This window comes from Pelecanus crispus, chromosome 16, assembly GCF_030463565.1.
Source record: "Pelecanus crispus isolate bPelCri1 chromosome 16, bPelCri1.pri, whole genome shotgun sequence".
Classification (NCBI taxonomy): domain Eukaryota; kingdom Metazoa; phylum Chordata; class Aves; order Pelecaniformes; family Pelecanidae; genus Pelecanus; species Pelecanus crispus.
This window is the reverse complement of record NC_134658.1, coordinates 9,562,512-9,572,245: the sequence shown is the minus strand read 5'-3', so window position 1 is coordinate 9,572,245 and position 9,734 is coordinate 9,562,512. Positions and strand designations below refer to the sequence as shown.

General features: G+C 49.8%; 1 protein-coding gene across 1 annotated transcript; it reads left to right on the top strand.

Moving 5' to 3' along the window:
- Positions 1–4,470: 4,470 nt before the first annotated feature.
- YRDC (yrdC N6-threonylcarbamoyltransferase domain containing) lies at positions 4,471–7,696 on the top strand. Its single transcript, XM_075722016.1, has 6 exons — positions 4,471–4,618; positions 4,828–5,023; positions 5,374–5,488; positions 5,829–5,948; positions 6,695–6,837; positions 7,188–7,696. The coding sequence occupies exons 1-6, from the start codon at positions 4,471–4,473 to the stop codon at positions 7,249–7,251; spliced, it is 786 nt and encodes a 261-aa protein (XP_075578131.1). The 3' UTR covers positions 7,252–7,696.
- The last annotated feature ends 2,038 nt before the right edge of the window (positions 7,697–9,734 follow it).

Below are 9,734 nucleotides of genomic sequence, written 5' to 3'. Positions count from 1 at the left end.
CTGCGTGTATCTGATGCGTTTCCCAGCGGACATTTGCGTCATCCCCAGTGCTGTGTGATCAAATGTTGTCCTGCCGGGGTGGTCATTAACACGCTTGGATGGGAGGAGATCCGTGAGCAGCTGGTGAGAGAAGGCAGGGCAGAAAAGCCCTGAGATTCCTTGGTGACAGAGAATTTTTTATTCTGTCGTGTGTCCCCCCCCCCCCCAGTAACATTTTTAATAAAGGGGGGAGTTTCTGCCATTGTAGATATGGTAGGACGCTGGATTCCCCAAAAGGGGCATGTTCTGTTAATACGCTGGAGCCTCTGAGAACAGTTTGCCCTCCCTCTGCAAAATCTGCATTTCACGAACCCCTTTAATTATCAGTCAGAGAGCAAAACCGCACTGCTCTGGGTCATTCTGCGTTAAAGGTTTTGCTTTTCTGTGGCTTGTGGGGATTTACTTGGTTGCTTACAGTTTCTAGATGGGTGCAGAAGCTTAAACATGTAGAATGGGTGTAATTGCCAACATCGGTAGCTCTAGTCGCCAAGCAGTGACCCAAGCAAGCAGACTTGGTGTGCAGTTGAAGGCTGTAGAAGTTGCTTTTCATGCTTGTAGATGGTAGAGGGATGGAAAATCAGCACTGTTTAAATGCTGGTACTGAATTATATAGAACAAAGTACGAATTGGGCACTTCTGTAATGCTGACTGTGTCCAGAAAGACTAGTTCACAGAACCTCATACTGGTATCTAAAATGCACTTTAGGTTATTTTTTCTTTAACCCAATTGCTGCAATTTCTTTTGTATATACTTTCACAAAGTTTATTTTTGCTCTGAGTAAAAGTTAACAGGGGTGTGCAAAGATGAGCACTTAACTTGGTGCAATACTTGTAGCTAAAGATCATTGTCCCATGTGGTCAGTCTGTCTGTGTCTGTCTAACTGAATATATATAGTAACTAGCTCAGTGACATACCGCCCTTCCCTGTCTATACCCAAGAGAAATTATGCATCGTTAGCAAACGTCCAATCTATGCAAATATTCCACTGAGAGCACTGTGCTTTAGCAGGCCTTTTCTCTCATGCTTTCTGGTGGGCTGCTTGTCACTTCTGTTGGACACAGATGTGTTCCTTGGTGTGTAACCTTCCTCCCTTGTCCTCCGCTCTGTTCTGCCACATGAATATGAACAGAAGTGACAAGCTGTTTTGAAACAGGCATGTTGCACCTTTAAAATTTGTCTTCGCGAGATCGTTTTTGATGTCATGTTATCTGCCTTACTTCATGGAGGATGGCCTTCTGCAGTCATCCAAGGTATTGTTTTTGCAACTGCAGCAACATTGTTAAACTGTTTACAGTACTCTTCCTGCACCAATTATAAATAAGGCTTGGAGAACAAACTAACGACTGGCCTGTTGGTTGTGGAACTGCTGGGGGAGAGTAGTTAAGGTGTAATTGACCTTGGAGCTGATTGGAAATGAAAAGCTGTTTGGGGGGGAGCACAGCTGGCAACCGAAATGAGAGGCAGCCAGGTCCATGGTGTAGAGCAGACAGGATCTTGGTGTCACGTTCTTTGTTCTGCCACTGGCTGGCTGTGAGACCCTGGGCAAGTCACCTAACCTCTCTGTGCCTCGGTTTCCTCCCTGTGAAATGACGATGATGAAATCTGTCTTTGTAAAAGGCTTTTTGACCTACGGGTGAAAAGTCCTTGGCATTAGTGATCTGACCTAGCTGGGCAGAACTGTTAGAGTCAATCTGGACTGTAAGGCAAAAAAAAAAAAAAAAAAAAAAAAAAAGCATGTCTTTAGTAAACCCTACAAATTTCTGATTGCATAGTTTTTAATTGGTACGCTATTTTTTCCGTAACATATTTTGGAAACAACGTCAAGTTTTTATAAGTGTTACCTGTAGTTGATACTCATGGACAGGGCTGAACTTTTAACTTTTTTGTGTCTTGTCTTGATATATATATCATATGTTCTAGAAGTTGGATTCTGTGTCTGCACTGAGAAATGCAAATTAAACTGGATATTTATGTAGTAGTGTACATAGTCTAAGTGTGTGTGTTCTTGGAACTAGTTTAAAAATCCCACACCATGCTTTTGGTGGTGTGCAAGCTGGCCAAAATTTGGTTCATTATGCAGTGTACACTTTCTCAAATAAATGCAGTTTCTACTTTTTCTTACAAGAAATTTTTTTCATAGTATCTTTTTCAGCAAAATCAAGGGTATGTTTTTGCAGTACCGTAGTTACAGTAGCTGGTATTTCTTGCTGTGTAGCTTTGTGTCCTTCTACTTGCGTACTGAACCGGAGCTATCTGTCTGACCCTTGTTTGGAGAGAGAGTTGTAGTTGCAGTTCTATTTCACACAGACCAGCATCAGCGCGGCGGGCAGGGATGCGCAAGCCTCGGGCCCGGTTAGTTACCGAAGCATTCTTCAGCATCGACAGCGGCATAACTGTCAACCGGGAAGTCTGGGAGAACCGTAGGTTGTCTGCTTACTGCTTTTGTTTTGTTTGACGTGTACGGGGAGCTGGGCAGTGGTCTTGGAGATGACAAAATGAAAGAACCCCAGTTTTTCAAGGATGCGTGTATGGTATTAGAGGAATTTATTTAACTATGAAACATGGGAACAAATGTGCTTACATTGAGCAATGTGAATATGTTAGTTACAGGTACAGTACTTCCAAAGGAAGAGCATCTCCAAAACCCAAAAAAGAGTAAATATGAATTTGTATTTTTTGAAGAATGTAAAATGTGAAATAATGGTGTTTGCTTAATTGCTCATTTTGTATGAAGTTAATATTGTACTTTGAAATATCTGCAAAGAAGTGGAAATTAACTTTTTTGGAATTGAAAGCAATATTAATACTAATCCTAATTAAATGCTTATTTAAACATTGTCTTATAATAGTCTTTCCTCAGAGTATTTGTAAATTACTTGGGAGATGCTTGTGAGGATCCTTCCTCTGCCCCCTTGGACAGACCAGGACATGAAGGTGTTTCAAAATCCTGACAGGCAACAGCATTTGCCTTAGCAGACTCCTCCCTCCCCCACCAGTAGTGACCTTCATAAACAAAATTCATATCCTCAAGTTCACTCGGGTATGGATAAGAGTTAGAGTGGGTGTTGTGACCCTACACATTATTCCTCATTTTTGAAAATGGGAAGTATTTACGTAGTCCCTTTCATGCGAACACCGGCTGTGTTCAATGCAGGTACCACGATGTCGAGCACCAGCAAGGCACTGTAAGCTGTCTGAAGCTGCAGGGGAAGCGAGAAAGGCAAAGTTTCCTCTGGTAAACATGGTAGTTTTAGTACCTAAAACCTTCAAAGCAGGGATGCTAAGTAGTTTGCAATAAAGAGGTTGGGAACTTTAGGGAAAGCTAGTGGCAATAAGGAAAATAGACTGAATCTCCACTCTGAATAAATCAAGCTTTCAATGTAGCAAAACATTTTCCTGTGGCAAAACCCTTCATACCTCTCAGATCATGCATCTATGACTTCAGGATTATAATTATCATCCGAGATTGAGGTGCTGCCCACAACACGATGCACAGGTTCTGCGCTTCTCCAGCCCTTCTAAAATCAAGTCAGTTGTTAACTGGTCCTGATCCTCTTAACAGTCCGGGAAAGAGTCCGCATTTGAGACAAACTGGTGCAATCTGCTTGAAGGCTACCTCCTTACCGAAGTAAGGAGCAGATAACCTCTGCGTAGGCAGAAGGGATGAGATACAGACTAAGCCAATACCGCTTTATTTTGAAGTGCAAATTTAATGAGATAAGGTATCAGTGCAACAAGAGAATGCAAAGTCCAAGGCCACGACGGAGGGACTCGGCCGCATTCACTGGCTTATCGGTCTCTAGGTTTTCCCCTGGCACTAACCAGTAAGGCTTTTTCAGAGCCCGTAACTGAGCCAAAGCTTTCGGTCCCTGCTGGCTCTGCGCTGGCGCTGCCGCGCTCGGCCCGCGGCCCCCGCGAAGAGCAACTCCCGCAGCCGCTCCCGGGCAGCGCTGCCGCGGCCGCTCGCCGAGGCTCCTCAGGGCTTCGCGTCCCCCTCGCCGCCGGGCACGGAGCTCCCCCGGCCGGGCCCGGCGCGGCAGCGGGCAGGGAAGGGCGGGCGGGGGCCGAGCCCGGGCCGGAGCTCACGCAGGGCGGGCGGCAGCCATCGCCCAGGGCGGCCCGGAGCGCGGCCATCTCCGCCGTCAGCTCCTCGCAGGCGGCGATGCGGGCCCGCAGGCGCCGCTGCCGGGCCTCCAGCAGGCTCCGCAGCCTCCGCAGGTCGTCCTCCACCTACGGCGGAGACAGCGGTCACGGCCGGCCCCCGTCACGGCCGGCCCCCACCCCGCCGGCCCCCGCCGCGGCCCGGTCCCCGCCGTCGCCATCCCAGCCCCGCGCAGGTACCGCCCGCGTCGCCATGGGAACGGCCCGGCCGCCACGCCCCCGGATGTGCGTCACCGCGCCGCCCTCTGTGGGCCGGAAGCGGCTCTTGCATGCTGAGCGCGCGGCGGGCGGCGCTGGCGGGGCTGGCGCGGGCCGGGGAGGGGGCGCCGGGCCTGGGCCGGGGCCGGGGCCTGGGCCGCAGCGCCCGGTTGCTGCTGCTGCCGCCGCCCGGCGGCGCGGCCCAGCCGGACCTGCAAGGTGCGGGCGGGGTCCCCGGTGGAGGGGTGAGGCCGGGTCTGGGGGGAGGCGCGGGCGGCGGCATGGAGGGAGGCTGGGCCGGGAGGGGAGCCGGGGCTGGCGGCGGTGTGGGCCGGCGCGGCGGGAGGCCCGGGGGCGGGGGGGGCGGAGGCCGCGGGCCGGTGGCGGGGGGTGCCGGGCCGCCCCGCTGACCCGCTGGTGTCGGGCAGGCTGGAGGGAGGCGGTGGCGGCCGCCGTCAGCGCCCTGCAGGCGGGCGGGCTGGTGGCGGTGCCCACGGACACGGTGTACGGCGTGGCGTGCCTGGCCCAGGACTCCGGCGCCGTGCGGAGCATCTACAGCCTGAAGGGGCGGAACGGGAGGAAGCCGCTGGCCATCTGCCTCGGGGACGTGGACCACCTCTACAGGTGAGCGCGGGGGCCGCCGGCGGTGTGCGGAGTCCCCCGGGAGCCGCTGCGCGGGCCGCGCTGCCGCTCAGCCGGTCTGTGCTCGGCCCTGAAAGGCCCTGTACGGTACTGACAGCCCTGTGCGAGCGGGGTTGCCCGGAGAGCCCAGAGATCCAGTGTCTCCCACGGGGGGCTGGGGCTGCCTGCACTTGGTGCCAGTTGTGGCAGGGAGCGGCTGCGTTCTGCTCACTGTGCTGCAGAGCGCAAGACTGAGGGGACGGGCTGTGCTGGAGCTGCTTCGCGGTGCCCAGCGCCAGCGGTCTGGGTGAAGCTGTGCGCCTGCCTCTAACGCGCTTCCTCTTGCCGTGTAGGTACTGCCACGTGAACGTGCCAGACGAGTTGTTGCGGGACCTGCTTCCAGGACCTGTGACCCTGGTCTTAAAACGTTCAGAAGAACTAAATAAAGACTTGAATCCTTTCACATCGGTAGGTCTTTGCCACAGGATACGTCTCTGTGGTTTTGAGGGATGGTATCTATGTTTGTGCTTCTGTAGTAGCTTTTATTCTTATGTGTGTGTTTAGTGTGCTTAGCAGTGATTAGCGTTTTCCTGAAGCCGGTCCCTGTGCTGTCGTGCTTGCCGTGACTTATTTGAACACGGCATAACCCAGTGTTAGGGGCTAACTTTTGAAGTCACATCTCATTATTCCTAGTTCAGCAGGCATTGATGTATTGATTCTGTAGAGTGTTTAAGTCAAGAGGGCTTTAGGCGATGCAAGATTAAAAATGGCTACTGCATGTAAAACCATGCTCTCTTCTTCCTTGTAGCTTGTTGGTGTTCGTATTCCAAACCACCCTTTTATTAGGGAGTTGGCACGAGCTTGCTCTGGACCACTGGCTCTAACAAGTGCTAACATCAGCTGTCAGGCGAGCACGCTGACTGTTTCGGTAAGGCTGTTTTTGCCATTAAGTGACGTTATTGCAGTAGTCTGTCAGAGCCCCAGGCTCTCACAATTGGAAGCCAGCTTTAGCAATAAACAAGGATGTCTCTGCTGTTGTCTTCTTTTTTTTTTTTTTTTTTTAATACTGATAATCTGTAGTTAAAACGGCCTGCGGATATGTGGTGTGGGGTAGCTGTCTTGCTGTGATCCTCATCTTAAAAAGCAAGGAGGGCAGAGCTGAAAAGTGATATTTGAAGGCTTATATGCAGCTTTTGAAGTGGGTGCCAAATGTGAAAGATGGAAATTGCTGCAGGAGGGATGGCTGTGGAATGAGACTGCTGCTGTCTGTAGAGCTCTGCAGCCTGGTAACTAACTGTCATTCAAGGAGATGTCTTTTTGCAAAGCTTGTGACCTTGGTGATGGTATAGTTGGGCATAGTACCAGACAGACACCCTGTCCTTTCCCCCATATGTCTTGATAGACTTCTAGCTTTTTTTGGTGTGCTCCTTAATAAACAGTGGTGCAGCTAAGAAGTCTTCAACCAGAGAATCCTTCTGGCTATCCTGCATGTCTGAGATAAATCTGTTCTCAGAAATCAAACTGGGATGTATTCATGACAGGAAAAAAGTGAGTTGACCTGACAGAGGAATGGGAGAGACTACCTCCCCTGACACCAGAACGTCCAGTAGTGTCTGTTTAAAACACCATCACAAACCATATTCAGGACTGTTAGCCACATCTCTTTTTTTTCAGGAATTCCAAGATCTGTGGCCTCAGTTGTCCGTAATCATCGATGGAGGCCCAATAGGGGATGTCCAGAGCCCAGAGTGCCGTTTGGGGTCAACTGTGGTTGACTTATCTGTGTCGGGGAAATTCACCATCATTCGTCCTGGCTGGTGAGCACTCTGCTGAATATAACTGTACCTTTTTCTTTACTTTAAATGAAATGCAGCTTTCAAGTTAGGGTGGGTTGTGTTTTGCTTCTTTTCCCATAGCAGTTGAACCTTCACACTGATGTTGTTTAGCTTAATTACCAGCACGCTCAGAAATCCTGAAAGGGCGCTCCAAATTCCGAGCCCAGGAGACCCCTTTCTGGAAGCATCTCCGTGAAACACTCTAGTTTCTGGAGTATATGTTCTCCTTGATTCAAAATGCGATTCTGCGTCTAGCTGATTACTCTTTCCCAGAAAATGCGGTTTAATCCTTAAAAGCCTTTTTTTTCTGACGCTTCTGTTTGACCCCACAGTGCACTGACATCTACGGTTGAAATCCTGAGGCAGAAGTATGGCTTGATACCAGAATCATCCTAAGACTTCAGACTCTGAGGAGACTGCAGAGCTGGTAAAGCTGGGCACCGTGTGCCTGTGCATTCAGGAAATGGGTGTTCATGGCCTTGTTTAATAAGGTCAATGGGTTATATCAAGGTTAATAAACAAAAGATTAAAAAAAAAAAACAACAAAAAAACAAACCAAAAACCAGAGCAACAGTTGATGGGTATCTGTTAATTAGTATCACATCTGCTATACTCTTGAGAAACCAACCCAAATGTGTATGGTGACCTCTGTGCTTCTGTACCATTCCCAAATACCTGTCTGTTTTATTAACATGATTAGGCCTTTAAAATACAGTAATTTGAATGTTAGACTATTCTCAGGATGGGATGATGAAGACAGCATGTGATCCACCCTCCCCTTAGCACTTATGCCATGTGTTTGCTTATTGTATCTGTGCTGAAAGAAGAGCAAAGATGGAAAAGAGGTTTTTTGAGCTTTCATGACGTTATAGTTATGGTGTCCTCTGACTGTTTTTCTCCATTCTAAATGTAATCAAAACCTACTACTGAGGTGAAACTGTAAGTGCTTTTGAAAATTAACAGTATTCAGATGGTCCCTGTCTAGACAAGAGCTGCTCAGAAAGACCTGACTTCCTTCTAATACAAAGAATGAAAACAAGCTCTTAGCGTGCTGATCCTCATTTTTTAAAATGTGGACTTCCCTCTCTTGATTTTGTTCTGAAAACAGTGCTAAGCTGAAGTAAATAGGGAATGGATTAAAGTTTCTTCTGGTATTTGTTCTTCATTGAAAAGTAAAAGTTTATGGAGCTGCTATTAATTTAAAAACTGGTAAGCGACTTGCATGATTTTGTTATAAATGCTTATTTTTAGATATTCTTGTCCATCACTCTTGACAGACTTAGGTGCTTAGCAAGAATGTGTATGGAGTTGTCATGAATAGAACCTTGTTTCACATCCAGAGCTGCCACTTCTCATTTTATTGATATAGACAAGTATAAATTAATTTTATGGCTAATTTAGAAGGGTCCAAGCATGGCTAAAATCACAAAAAAAAAGGAAAGCCACTGGGAGCTGAACCTCTTTCAAAGCACAAATTAATGGTGTTTTCAGTTACATTTTTATTGCAAATATTTTTTCTCCTTGGTTCTAAAGGGGATAAAGCACCTTCAGATGTAAATTTCCAAAACATGGAACACTAAACAATCAGTTAAGTGCTTTTAGTATAGATGGTTGCATTTCCTTGGTTTCCAGCACACACAGTGGTAGTAAGTAGTCTCTAGTGTTCAGCTCTAATTGTCTTTAGTTACTTGGATACAGTGGACCACAGTGACAACGCCCACCGCAGAACTCCGTGGTATAGGAGAGGTTGGATAAAGTGGAGGGTATGTAACAGCATGGCTTAGTTTCACCTGCAGTAGACAATTTGGAGGAATATTTACTGCTCTTTACAGTCAGCTGATACAGAAATGCTCTGACAGAGTTGCTAGTGGAGTGAAGGATATGCGATCGCTGCAGGCAGCAGGCCAAGGGCATATGGTGAAATGCATGCTGGAACCCAGCTAACCACGTTGAACGTCACAGAACATACACATGGTAAGAAAAAACAGATCTTTGGCCCCTAAGCCAGCACCCCTTGTGGGTGTTGTATGTCTTCCAGAAAAATTAGATTTGACTGCTGCTTGCAGATTTCCTGCTCTCTGTAACACTTCCTCCTGTGAGTCCGTAGCTGGGGCTTACGCGGGAGCTGGAGCCGATGTCGTCGGGCGGGCGGTGGCGGCCGCGGGGGAAGGCGGCCGAGACCCGGGTGTCCCAGTGCCAGTACCGGCCCTCGAAGCACGGGCTGCCGGACCAGGCGCAGTAGAAGCCGCGCAGGTCATAGGAGGGGCTGCCGGGGCGGGGGTCCCGGTGCTGGGGCGGGGGTCCCGGCGGCGGTGCGGAGTGGTCGCAGGGCCACAGCGGTGCCCAGGGCTGGGATCGCCGCCAGCAGCAGTGCCCACCCGGCCTGGCCCAGCGGAGCCGCTGCCGGGCGTCCCGCAGCACCTGCCCTCCCGCACCCTCACGGGGGGCTGCCCGGGGCGCATCTCCGGTGCCTGTCCGTGCCCGCGGTCCCTCCGCTGGGGGCTGATGCCCCGCGGGACCGCCGGAGCTCGGACCAGCTGCGGCCCCGGCTGGGTGGGCGGCGGGGAGAGGGCAGAGACGCCCGGTGCTGGGGAAGGGCAGGGGCTGCTGTCCGCGCTTGGTTCCCCACCCTCGAAATGAGTGGTTGATGAAGGACTGAACTTACTCGAGGAAAGCAAAACACGGTCCAGCAAACACTGCAATGTGACTATCCGAGCTGCGAAAGGAAATAACATTTTAATTGGGTGAATCTGTTATGCACAAATGTTACAGGCGATAAAGCTCCTGCTAAATGGAAACCCAGTAATGAGATGAACCTGTCGAGGGAACAAATTGCCTGCAAATCAGAAACAGGCTTCTGAGGCGCCCCGGCAGCTTTG

Coding starts and splice junctions, on each gene's coding strand:
- YRDC (XM_075722016.1), top strand. CDS start 4,471: ATGCTGAGCGCGCGGCGGGCGGCGCTGGCGGGGCTGGCGCGGGCCGGG. Junction 5,489..5,828: donor ACTTGAATCCTTTCACATCG/GTAGGTCTTTGC, acceptor TCTTCCTTGTAG/CTTGTTGGTGTTCGTATTCC. Junction 5,949..6,694: donor CGAGCACGCTGACTGTTTCG/GTAAGGCTGTTT, acceptor CTTTTTTTTCAG/GAATTCCAAGATCTGTGGCC.